Here is a 14,104-nt window from a genome sequence, read left to right on the forward strand (position 1 = left end):
TCCTGCAGCACTGCCTAGCTCTCTTATTGTTATTGCTGATATTCTGTCAAACCTGAAACAATAAATGAATACTAGCAACGACTGACGTAGGATTGCTGCAGACAGCAGGGGGAAAGGCAGGTTCCTGGTTCCCCCTCCTTTTGTGACTCCTCCTTGTCCCAGTTTTCCTCTTACCACTTTAAGCAATCTTAGATCATCTAGGTTGGAAAAAATCTTCAAGATCATGAAGTCCAACCACCAGCTGATGAAACCCAATTCTTCACAAGATGCTTGTAGTGCCATTTTGGTTTCTCAGATGGGTGCTGTAACGAGAAGTAAATCCAAGGATGGATCCCAACAGTCTCTTCCCAGGCAAGCTCCTCATAAAGATCCAACAGTTTGGTCAGTACCTGACACATCTATCACCCTGTTCCTGAACAATTCCTGTCTGCAGAAAAAATGAGCTCCTAAGCTTTCTCCCCTCGGTACTCCCCTACTTTCTTGATTCCTGTTGTTCACTGCAAGGCTGTACTAAATCATACCAGTAATTTCCAACAATGCTAACTTTACTGAAATACACATTTCCTGTCCAACATCACAGCCTGAATTCTTGTCGCAGATTCCCTGATGGCATCCAGAACATCTCTTCCCCTTCCCTCTCAAATCCAAATCAAAAGGGCAATCTTTCCAAGACCAATGGCAATTCCTTGTTCCAGCTCCAGGTTGGAGGCATTTTCCCAGGCCTTTTGTCTTCCCTAAGAACCAATGATTGCTTGTTCTTTTGCATCATTTAGCTCTCCTGAAATACTTTTGGAGACTCTCCCTAGTTTTGCTGATGTTGGTACATTCAAGAAGGTCTGCAGGAAAGAAGATATAGGTTTCCGTAGAGAAAAATCTCGGGGCTGGGCAGCCCTGAACCCCAACACATGCACACACTCAGCCTACAAAACTCAATTTCCATGACAGCTTCAGGAACGTAGTTACAAAGAAACAGCTGCACTTCCACCATCCATATGGCAAGAACCTAGCTTAAAAGCAAATGCCTTATTTAGGAAAGAATATATTTAGACCTCCAGTGACACCAAGAAAGAACAAACTGAATGACCTATTCCTGTTTGTAAGAGGAGTACTTATAAAAGATTAAAACAGAGCCCTAGCAAAACTCTTTCAAACGCATGTAAACAAAGTACTCTGGATCAGGCAGCCTAACAACAGAGATTTCTATTCTTCAAACTTTATTTTTCTAAGGCACTTTAACTTTCAGGAGGTTAGAAAGTTCTGAAAAAAATTTTTTCTTAACTTTGTATCACTGTATTTAGAAAACAACATTTTTGGCATAGGGAATAATTTCAGAACCTATGAGAAAATGTCGGAGGCCTCTTTCTAACGAAAATTTTGCAATGCTGTAAAGCATGGCAGCAAGGTATAGTATAGACCTCTCTGGCTAATTATATACTAGGAAAGGTATGCAGGTAGCAGTGGAAGTTGGCAACATTAACCCCTGTGGGCTGGTAACTCAACAATTAGTGGAAATGCAGGTTGATTTGCAATCTATGCTAAGGCCTGTGCTGCCACAGCTACATCATTATTGGCAGGTCGTTGGTTTAAAATGAGTGCAGGTATGTCTCAGGAACCCCGACCTACCTGGGAATACTGGGATGCTCCAGTCTGACGCTGACTGGGCCCTCAGGAGAGCATTTTGTCCTGCTCATGCGGGGTCCCACTTCACGGTAACACTTGCTGACTACCTGAGAGAATTTTTTCCCCATCCCACTTTGCATTTCACACCTGGTCACTGTGGCATTTAAAGACACTGCTTTAATTAAAATTCTGCTTTGATTTCCAGTATAATACTTTCTGTATTCGTAGGCACCATTTCTCTGAAACTCCTATAGTTATTACACACACTTGCACATGATTGTTTAACTGGCAGTGGAGAGAGATATTGGCTAGCTGTGCTCCACTCGTCATTTTTTTATGTGATAAAAATTTGTTCACTTAATTTGAAACGTTTTGCAATTATCCAAAATCTGGTACTAACTTTACCACTGATAGAGAAGCTCTTCTTAAACAGAGAATTTTAGATGTTTCCCATACTGGGATTTGTCTACATTAATGAAATATTTAGATTAACCTTCAGCTCTCATGGTTATTTTGCAATGTGTTCAGACTGAGCTGCTGACCAACCACATTTGAGTTAGCTACCCATGGCCTTTAGCAGGATTTCTGAGCACAAACACCCTCAAGTCTGCTGTGTTCAAAGCTGAACACTGTTGAGCAAGGTAAGAAGATCCAGTTCCAAATTATTTCCATTGCAAATGGCATAAAACAAAAAGGAAGAGGCTGGAAATAGGCAAATTCTGTTTTCTTTTCTATAAAAGGAAAGAATGGAGCAGTGAACAGAACATTTCAAGGTTAATGATTAATGGGCAAAGGAATTCTTGCAAAGCATTGATCATTCTGTCCTTTCTTCCCATCTCTTGGCAGAATTTAGCAGTGAATTTCCTAAATCTCATTCAGAGAAAGAAGAAATGAAAAGTTTGCAACTTCTCTCTTTTTTGTTGCTTTCTTGTATCATCATCCCAGCAGATACATATGGAGGAAAGAAAAAAGGTAAATATCCTAAAAAAAAAAAGATATACTTTTTTTGAAATGTTTATGTTATAAAAAAAATAAGTAGTATGGAATGTCTGGCAATCCGTATATTGGGGCTTGTGTTTTTTTGTTTGCTTGGTATGTTCCCTTAAAATGTGATATTTATAACTGTCTGTGGTTATTGGAAAATGTAGTTATTTGCAATGAAAACAAACATTTCTCAGTGGAAATCTATACATTCGGAGACTATAGGCTTAAGGTAGTCTGACCTTTAACAAAACTTCCACTGAAGGCTAAATTAAAAATGTATTAGTTTGAAAATACACACTGAACTGGTAGCAGTTCCAATCTTCTTGGGGTGGAAGTATTCTTTTCAGTCTCCTACTAAGAACAAAAATTTCTAGCTATCTGACAGTGGTGAAGCTTTCATTTTCTGAGTTGCCTAGTGCAGGTTGCCTTTCACCTCAAGCGTGATGAATATCGTTGAGTGAAAGAGATAACTCTGCAGTGTGTTTTGTGAGAGAAGTACTGTGGAGGATCTTTGTCATTTACATGGGGATACAACCATTTTCCCTGCATTTGTGACACTACACATTAAGTCTATATTCGTGTGATTGTTGGAGTATGACAGTGCATCACAAAACTGCATTTCTTAAACCTCTAATGTGACTGAAAAAGTCAATTTCATTTTTGCCCTCGTGGCTAAGCCGTACATAGTGAACATTAGTTTTCCTCCTTATCTGACTGCATTTCTAATACTCTAAGTCTGGAGGGGATAAATGTAAATTTTACCTTAGCTGGAAGTAAAGCAAGATAAGCATATTCACAGAAGTATGGCCTCTTTTAGTAGCTGTGTTTTGCACTTATGTTAATTCATATTGCTGGTTTTACAAGGAATTTGCTATAAAAATGCTTTGTGCATAATAGGCGCAGACCACCTTTCTTTGATTCTGCACGTTAAACTTCACCTTGTGTTTCATTTTGAGCAATATAAAATCTTGAGGTAAAACGCAACGAGAACTATAAATTTCAATTAACATCGTAATAGCTTGGCTTACCAGGCAGCAAGGCCTGCGCACCCTTTTAAGTTGCTAAATCTCAGCAAGCTATTTATAAACTTTCAACAGGTTCTATATTTTTAGGAGAACCAAAAATCAGAACTTTACTTTGACACTTTTCACAGCCTCAACTGTCCCAGCTTTGCCAAGACCCTTTCAGACTCCAAGTTTAGTTCACCTTACACACAAACACAGGGCAGAGGCTGCACCACTGTTCTTTCCAGCCGCAGCTCTCATCTTATGCCAGCTCACGTTCTCCTGCCATCACTATCTGTGGCACCTTTTATAGCAAGGTCAGTCACTTCACTCTCTCCATCCCCCTTTCCCCTCATGACCTAGTACTCCTATGTCAATGGACTTCACTTGTTTGCTCATTGCTTCTGCAGATTAAACCCCTGCTTGTGGGCTGCAAAAGATAGGTCACATGCCAACGTAGCGCTAGCAGATACACCTAGCTCATAGCACGTTGAGACAAGAGACTGTGGTTTAAGAAGCAGTTCAGGTGCATTTGGAAAACTTAAAGGAGAGGGGGAAAAAAAAAATGTCCGCTGTTTTTTCTTCTAGAGACTATCCAAAGCTTAAGTACCTTTGCTACAGAGAGTAGCTCCAAGGTTAAAGCCCTGATATTCCATTACACTGAACTTGGGCTCCTCTGAGTTTCGAAGCAGTACAACTCTAACTCCAACTATACATTAGTGTATATTTCTGCAACTGGTACTCCCTCATTGTCCTTCCCCAATCCAACCATAGCCACACCAGCTTTGTGCCAAAGATAACGCGGTGCTCTGTTCTCAAAGCTTTGCCTCGTTTCTGTTACCAATTGATCCGTAAGCACAACTCAGCTAGTTCTCTGACCAAACCAGCGCTGCTGTGGTGGCAAGACCTCGAGGAGCCTTCTTCCTCATTCCGCTCCTCAGTGAGGCAAATCTGTTTGCCACAGTGGCTGATACAAATGGCAATAAAGCATTAATCCTCACTGAGGAAGGGCTGAGAAGTTTTTAGCCCTGCGTGGGAGGCCTTTTAATACTTTGAAGTGAAGACAGCTTTCTGTGAGCGTAGTACATGTTGTACCTAAATACCCCTTCTACCTCGGAGCTTGCTTGTTCCTGCTTTAGCAAGAACTGCAGCAATGAACGGGGTAACTATAAGGAACTACAAGGCCTTCTCAAAGCTGAGCCTGGTATGTAATTTTAGCATGAGCAATTGCCTACAAGGGAACCATCCTCTGAAAGCACAAATAGTGTGTCAAGTTCTTCTCATTTATTTGTACTCAGAAAATAAACAACTCTGCTTCAATTTTCTCCATATCAGTCTATCCACCTACATAGTGAAAGAAATTATATTACAAAAGATAATTTATATGAATTAGACTGCAGCAGCTAAAACTGTAGGTAGGTATATGCATATCTTTCTATTCAGACTAAGTGAGTTATGTTTAGACATATATACATATATTACAGGGTTTTATTTTATAATTATGTAGAACAAGATGGACTGGGTTACCAAGCATACATAACATCATATTTAAAACACACAGAAAGGTTATTATTAAAAACCCGTAGAATGCTTCAGAAATGCCATGGTTTTCTTGTATATTTACATAGCAGGAAAAAAGTTTCACATTTTTTGGCATACGTTCATTATCTAAACGTAGAATCCCATAAAAGACTAGAAATAACCACCTAAAAATAATATCCCTGAATTTGAGCCACGGTGATTCTTTCTAGAAGTACACAAAATATATTTTAACATAAGCTCTCATTTACTTTGATTCTTCTCCTAGAAATATAAAATTAAGTCACTAGGTATAAACACATTCCAGTTCTTTATATAAACTAGAAGAATTCAGTAACTGACACAGAAATGCCTATTGTTAAGCTACTGCTTTTTACTTGAGAGAGTCACAGCCGGCAGTTCGGCTGGACTTTGACATCCAGAAGTGAAGGTAACATCTTTAGGTTTATAACGTAGACCATGGAAATGGATTATGCTGAAACTGGAATAGCTGTTACTTTTTCTTTATTTTCCAATCATATTATAGTTAGAGACATAAAAGGTGTGTTAGGGATATCAAATTCTCCAAAGCCTATAAAAAAATCCTCAATAAAGTGCAGTGTACTTGGAGTATTTATCACATCTGAAAAATTCCCAAGATGATAGTTTTTACATGAAGCTTAAGAAATACTGGCAATATAAGAGACTTAGAGAAGATTAAAAAGCTAGTTAAGCTGCAGAGAGAGAGATCTAAAGTCTTCTAAGACGATGAGATGGTAACCTTTAACATTGAAAGTGATTATCACTTTCACTGTCTTACAGGTCTTTCAGTTTTCTACTGAAAACATAGAGAAACAATTACTTCCTTGAAGCATATTCAATGCAATAATTTCACACTCAACTGGAACAGGCTTGGTCTTCCTCCCTCCTCACGCAGACAAATTAAGTGTGCACTACCTACAGACCACGGTTTGATGGATGGCTGAATTCAAGACGAGCACTTTCATGACCAACAGATCAAATAATTATTTTAATTCCAGTCATGTCGATCCTATGTACCCTAAACTCATGTCCTCATCTCCAGCTGTTTCCATGACATTCCTATCCCAATATTCTCAGTTCCTTCTCTACATTTCTACAGCACATCCATATTCCTGAATTGCCCCATGACACTCCCATGGTACCCACAGGCCCCAACACACAGTCTCCATCACATACCATCACAGCCCTTGCTAGGACCCTCCTCAGTCTGAGACCCACCCCATGGTCCCCCTCCCAAACCCTGCCCTACTGTCACCTGCTTCTCATGTCTGCTACCTACTTTTTTTTGGCTTCCTCTGGATACATGTTGTGACTGTTTCAGGGGTGTGCTTGTGTCCGTGAACGAGCTAGTAACTGGCCCAGGGCTGCTCCCCGCACCACGTGGGCAGCTGGTGTTCTCCTGTGTTTGGTACTGGTGCTAAACAAGATCAGATTCCAGGGTCAAAATGTTTTGAGCTAATTGCACTCACAATGTCTGCATGAGCTGAACTCGAGTATAAGCCGGTCCTCTCTGAGTTTCCCTGTCCGATGAGCAGTTGGTTGTCTCCAAATAACAGCCAGAGTAGAAGGTCACAGGTAAGCTTTACGGATAATCAAGGTGCTAGCACTACATGTATATCTGAATCCCGAGTTAATGCAATAGCAAATGTGTTGCTACAAGGGTCCCTCTTCTCTATCCAGATGTTGATTTTGAGAAAACAAGTAGGAACTGAATACTTGAGACCTCTTTCTCTACATAAAATTGGATTTAAATTGGCTCAAACATCCAAAAATCGCTGAAGAGATTGATTCTCTCTTCACATGCCTGAATACTCCATGATTACCGCCTATGGAAACAAGACTAAAAACCAGTAATATTTCTAATTTACTTCAATAGAGTTTGTGCATCACCAATGACCTTGACCAGGTCACTTCTATCTAGATTATTTAAGCATGGATTCAGGAACTACATTTTATCGCATACAGAAATATTGGTCCAAGAATTCAGGCTGCTTTCCTTATGGAAGTTGAAAGTCCCAATGTTAGGGTACTAACCAGTTACAGTAATGATCTGTGTCATGCTGTTATTAGAAAAAGTGCTACAAATTCCTTTGCTGCCATTTTCTGAGTGGCTGTATTTCAGAAACGCTATCTGTGCACACAGCATTTGCAGTGTTCTCAGGAGTCTTGGGATTCTACCAAAATTTCTATAACCTAAAACAGTTATTCTGCCTTTCAGGCCCTTATCTACAAATATATTTTTATAGCTATACAAATTTACAAATATAATTTCAGCAATACATTTCCACCATGGAGTCCAAACTATAACTGTAGTCTAACTAATTACAGACCCTTTGCTTTTGCCCATGAAAAGATACAATCATAGAAACTAGATCAACAAAGGAACTATCCATGCATAAAGCAAGTTTCAATATTTCTACTAATGCAAGTGACTGAACATCTTAATGAGGAGCTTACATTCACCAGAGGTCTGTAATTCACTTGACTTTGGCATTACATTCTTCTGAATACTCCTGTATGAATAGTGGCTGAACTCCTATGACACTTGAGAAACTTGTACGTAAAAATCATTTCTTGATAATGTGGCAGTGCAATTTAATTGTCTAAGTCAGTTTCTTCCTTTCTCTGTCAAGTTAGAGAAGGTTACAATTCTATATATGTACTTATATATAGTTTTATCAGAAAACAAGCCAATAAAACATTCATTATTAATCATCTTTATTTCCTTATTTTGTTGTACACTCCAGGTTTATACTGCACGTTTCATTTTGAAAACTTGGTTATGCCTAATCCGTGTGGAGCTTTAGGGCTAGTAATAGGGTTGCATCAACGACAGTACATGACTGCTGATGTCGTTCTTAAGACCATATGGTAACCTAGGGTGGCCTCAGCACAGTGACTGTTTTTCCTATATGTTACCTAGAGGTAAGAGACTTCACTGGAGCTAAGTCGGACTCACAGAGTGGAATAGCTTGGCAGCAGGTGGATAGGCCAGCAGCCACTTCTAAGCAGCATGATTAAGATTTCCTGGCAACATAAGCAATAACTGGCAAAAGAGACAGAAGGGGCCATCTATCTGCACATACCAATACTGGGTGATAAAGTTTGCTGCTTTGGCAATAGGCCAAACAGGAATTAAAATTTTCTAAAAAAATGTTAATGTCTATGTTCCAAGTAAAAAAATTACCATGTTCATGCTCAGTAGCCTTTCTTCTAGAAAAAAAAATAAAAAAGTTATATTACTACCACATCATTCTCGTTAGTTCCTTTCATTTATTTTTTAAAATTGTTACAATTGCTGATATTCTTGGGAAGCATTAACTGCACAGGACTGCATGCTTGTACGCACTCATGCTCTGTCCAGTAAATTCCATTTGAACCTGTCTTTTATCAACAGTAATGTTTATATTTAGGCTCCTATACAGCCTCCAGACGTCATGGTGTTGCTCCAAGTGCAACAAATAGTTACCAGGAAAATAACTGAAAGGAAGGCACAAAACCGAAATCCAGATATACAGAGTATGAGTAAAGAAAGTATTTTATTACATGTAGCCCTCTGGAATAAAGCCAGCATGCCCTGTCTGAAAGATCAATTTTTATCAGAGAAACCCTCAAAACTTCTTCTATTTGATCCAAACATCATTTTTCCAATTTTGCATATTACTTCCCCCAATAAGTGAAACTGATGGAGGCTACTTACAGGAGAAAGTACTGAACAGTGGGCATAATGATGACAGAGCAGGTCCAAGGACAAAAAGAAGAATATACTCATATGTTTGATCTTACTTTGCCTCTGGAATTGACAAACTCCAATAACATTCTGCTACTGTGGCATACTTTCCCACATTTTTACACAACTTTATAAACAAACATAGAGAAACACTGCTGAGATGAAATTTTTCATTTTAAAATCTTGTGTATATTAAATCACCCGTAGCTCTACTTTATGTAGCTCTGTCTAAAAATAATCTGTAGTATCCAACTGAAAGATTTTATTCAGTATTTCAAGTGCCACTATTATCCCTTTCAGCCACAATGAGTCAATAAGGGGTGTTGATGGACATCCATTAACTCCATGTTTGCAAAGCTTCATATCTAGAATCCACTCAAATTAGGGATCCTGTCAAATCTGGGTTTCCTTAGTTATGTTCATTAAAAAACTATACTGAAAAACTAATAAAATACATTCTGATTTATTTACTAGGCAAATCGTTGCCTAATTCTCTAAGTAATTATTTATTGTCCAAACAATTAGTTGTCATGACTTCAGACTGAAAGCTGTCCAGAACTGATTTTTGATTGGAATTTCATGTGACCTGATAAAAATACTAATAATTACATTTTACAGACTTTCAGGAAAAAAAAGAAAAAAAAAAACATGTTAATGAACACTTGCTATGATGTACGAGGGTAGTATTTTGGTTAGTTCTATTTCTAGTTGATTATTTTCTGTGTTGTGGTGATGTAGAATTGTTAGTTTTCACATTTATGCCACTTGCACTTTTAACTGTAGATAACTGTGCCAGTGCATTCAGGGTTCCTTTTTTAGGGGCTGGCAATGTGGCAAGGGGAAGAAGAGGAACACAGGAGAAATTCTGATCTTGTTTTAAGGGGGAATTGTTGTTTTGGCATTTTTTTATTCAACATAAACCAAATATTTGGAATGATATTATACTGGCAATGCTTTCACTCAATTTGCTGAGGATAGAGACCTTGACATCTGCAACTTTAGTAGCAGAAATGAATACAATTACTGCAGAGCTTCAGTTACATAGAAAGGAAAACAAAACAAAACAGAGTACGACATATTATTCCATCCAAGAGAAATCTTTGCACTGCCATTCTTCCAAACCTACTTCTGGAATTTTAGTAAATTCATAGGAGTTGCACTTTGGATTTGTTTGCTTTTTCTCTTGTGATTCTGTGTCCTTTTCTATCTTTCTAGTCCAGTTTATGAAGACTGTATATATCAGTCAAAAAAAAAACAACAAAAAAAACCACACAAAAACCAGAAAAAAAACACATTCACTTTAACATAACATTAAGAAGTGCAAGTGAATGAATTCTGCTGAGGAATATGCATAGCCTTAAGATATATCAAGTCATTCACTTAAAGGAAATGTTACTTTTCTGAATACCATCAAATAGCTGATATTTATGGCCATACCAGAACTATTGAAGTTATTGATTACTTTCGATCTGTGAAAGATCAATGTTTCTTCTTAAACTGGCTGAAATTAGGAAACTTTTCCAGCTTTGAATACTCTGAGTACAATAATCCTGATGTGAAGAAAGGAACAAGAATTCTCAGACATCTGAGGGTAACACTGCTCAGGGACAGTACTTGGGAGGTCTTCTCACGATGTATGCATCAGATTAGCATTTAGTGCTCTGCAACCCCAGCAGGTCATTGCTACTGATACCCTCTTTAGTCATTCTGGACCAACTCCAGAAAGATCTGAACAAATGAGTCTTGGGTCTTGGAATGCCCTTCAACAGTAAAATCAAAATGTGGCTAAGGATATCAGTTATGCCACATTAAGAACCTAACAAATATATTAAACTAATCAATATATATAAATAGTGAAGAAGGGCTGTCATTCCAAAACTGTCCACCTCTAAAGAAACCCAAAGCCTCAGATACTTGATTTTGTGTTTTTTGTGTAACCTGTGTTCAGAGATGGCAGATGAATCTTCAGCACCTTTCAAAGTCAAAGGGAAAGGCTGTAGTTCATTATACATTTAGTGACATTAACAACTTATCAACCCTTGCCTCAGGCCACTGGTTGCAGTTAATTCATAAGCCTCTCCATTGTGCCAGTATAGCTGCTTGCAGCAAAACGGCCTGGAAACTGATCCAGGTGAAAAACTATCCTATTTTTCTCTGGTTATCCTACTTTTTAGCTGGATTAGTTCCCTGATTTTTTTCACTGTGCAACTAAGCAAACAGCTATGGGGGGACAATGATGGGACACACGGGAGGTCTGGAGTGAGTGGGTGGCAGCAGGATAGGGATCTGCTTAGGGTTGCTCTAGCAGCACTGAAACCAAATGTCTAATCAGGAACTAAAGACCCTCATCATGGAGCCCTTCTTTTATTTTAAGTTTTCCTTCAGGAAAAGAAAGAAAAATCAGAAAACAAGCCTAATTTGTCATTCCAATAATAGCTCATAAAAGAAAGTAAATTTCTTTTTCTGGCTGGTGTTAATAATATTTACATTGGAAAGGTCTAGGGCAATCTCCTTGAAAATACGTTTGTTTTCTGCACCATCCACAACCCATTAGTTAGATAAAATAAAAATCTCATAGCTCAGAGCTTTTTGGGTACTTGCTCAACTTAAAGCTTTGATTTCACTCAAACTCTTTGTACATAATTCAGCAAACTAACCATGAAAAATATACCAAAACTAGAGAGAAAAGGGTTAACTATGAATAATTCAAATCCTATTCTAATTGCTTTCTTATTATTATTTCTAGTTTTAAGAAGACTATTTAGCTAACAGTACAAATCCCTCTAATAATGGTGTTCTGGTGTAGTATTTTTGAGAAATCTCTTTACCTTTTCTTCCTCTTTGCTTCCTCAACATGACCCACTTCTCTTTCGTCCACACATGAGCACCCATTTAGTTAATTGTGTGTGATCGCTAAACACAGAAACATGAAGACATGAGCCTCCTCAGCTAGCCATGTGCACAGAAACAAAATCTCTACCCTTCAAGGACAGAGTAAATTCTGCTAGGCATTTTAAAGCCAAGGCAGGTCATTGAAGTTATTATTAGCTCTAATTAGCACTCCCACAAGCTGTTGAATTCTTTACCTGCTGCCAAAGGGCATTCAATATGGTGCAGAATTTGCGAAGGTCTTTAAAAGAATCAGAGAAATAGCTCCTCTTTAGAAACACGGGTCTATTACATGTGAATAAGCTTTTGGTTAAATGATATCTGATCTGTGTACCAAGTGATCTACAGAAGCAGAGATACGATGAAACTATTCCAAAATAAAAGAACACTACAAATGTCTAAACAGAATCTTAATGGGAAAAGGAAGATGTGTGGCCTTACTAATTATAGTTATGCTATATTTTATACTTACAAAGTATACGCTAGAAGCAGGTTACAGACAAATAATTCATACCTCCATCTCAGTTACAATACTGTTCTTTCAAGTTAGTGATTTATGTAGCAAATTGAAGACAAGTCTATATAAAAACTGAGTTCTTTCCTCTTGTGACCAGTCCCCACTCCCCCTGAGAATTGCAGAGATCTGAACTGAATCACAGGGCTCCAAAGAAAATGCTGATCCTAATTGTGAAATCGGTTGAGAACTGATGAAAGCTCAGTAAGCCATCACTTCTGTATGTTAGGCACATTTCTAACAAAGTACTATAACAGGGAAGCCTGGCAATTGCGCTCATTAGTAAGAAGCACTGCTACTTTAAAGACAGAACACTAGAAGGATTTATTTGAAAGAGGGGATAAAGAAAATGGGTTAAAATCAGCCATTTTGGGTCTACAAGATAATCCACAGTATGATCTACAGTCTAGAGATAAATTTTCTACAAAGAATAAGCAAAATTCTAACAGGAAAAGCAACATATGATGAAAAATCAGACTATAATATTTTTTCTCACCTAATATATTCCTACCTAATACGTAGGAACCTGGCACAGAAAGGATTAATCTCCAAAAAAAATACATCACTATTCTCTAGAGCAAGAAGGAAGTCTGAAAAGATACAGACAAGACCTATCTCTAATTACTGTTACTTGCAAAAGTAAAAAGCAGAGAGCGAAAAACAGACCGAATGCTGCCATATTTGCAAAAGAGCCAAGGCCACAACTCCACCACAAGCTTCACTTGCCATTGTGCTTTCATGTTCATTTTCATACCGCCAATGTCAAATCAGACAGCTGGGAACAAGGACCCGAGGATACGCAGCAATCACTCCTGCAGGACACAGCACACCAGGCTTTGGGGCTACAGTAGTCAGTCAGCCCCTTTCGACTTTATGCCATCCTAAACGTGCCACCCCAAAATTTTAAAGAACAGTAACATAACTCCAAAGCACCTGTAATATTAATGGCCAGAGTTTTACAGTGATCAGTATTATTATCTCTGCTTCAAAAGAGACACCAAAACAAAACAAAACTAAACTAAATCAAGCTTTAGCTACTGTCAGGCAGTAAGTACTCGGTGCCAGGAGTGGAATCCATACCTTTAACCTCACAGGCCCATTCTTGAAGCCCCTACTTGCCATTTTCTTTGTTACTCTACAGACAGCAATGTATTTCCTCTAAAACTAATATACAGACAACGTCAAATACTGGCCTTATCCCCCAGTAACATTACCATTAGGAAGATGAATCAAGGCCAGTGTTGATGTAGGATACTACTTTTTGAATAGAAACTGCCAGAAACTGAAGCATGTGAGTAGCTGCCAAAGAAATCTCACTAATTTTCACTAATCTCACTGCCATTTTCACTAATGTGAGACAACGTGTATTTGTACTGCTTTCATTAGCTAGATACTTGATTTTCTGACACCAGGGCAAAGCTATAAGGTATATTTTTGGGAACGTGCTCAAATGAGTTTCTTCCTTCAGTATTATGCCACCAGCTGAAGGGTGAAATAATTGCCAGCAAGTGCATTGAGTGTTGCTAAACTAATTAGTATAATGGGAATCGTGGAACTAATTCCCCAGACATCTAACTAAAATCTTGGCTTTTAAACACCATGATAGAAATTATCATCAAATGCATCAGGAGCCCTTTCCTTCCTTGATGCAATAAGACAAACTCGTCTACAGGAACGAGCATTGCTGACTCAGAATCAACTCTCAGAAAGGAAAAAAAAATATAGAGAGATAACTGATAGTAATGATCCTAACACAACTGGCTCATTGAAGTCATTACAAAGTTAAGTGAAGATTGCCAAGCA

General features: G+C 38.3%; 1 protein-coding gene across 2 annotated transcripts in view; it reads left to right on the forward strand.

The window, feature by feature from the left end:
• The window catches only part of LIPC (lipase C, hepatic type), a 73,117-nt gene that overhangs the window by 21,010 nt on the left and 38,003 nt on the right, over nucleotides 1–14,104 (forward strand). For both annotated transcript variants that reach the window (XM_040569614.1, XM_040569616.1), the window contains exon 2: nucleotides 2,467–2,592. In XM_040569614.1, the coding sequence (XP_040425548.1) occupies nucleotides 2,467–2,592 (126 nt within the window). The remainder of the gene's footprint in view (nucleotides 1–2,466; nucleotides 2,593–14,104) is intronic.

Source organism: Cygnus olor, chromosome 11 (assembly GCF_009769625.2).
Source record: "Cygnus olor isolate bCygOlo1 chromosome 11, bCygOlo1.pri.v2, whole genome shotgun sequence".
NCBI classification, from domain to species: Eukaryota; Metazoa; Chordata; class Aves; order Anseriformes; family Anatidae; genus Cygnus; species Cygnus olor.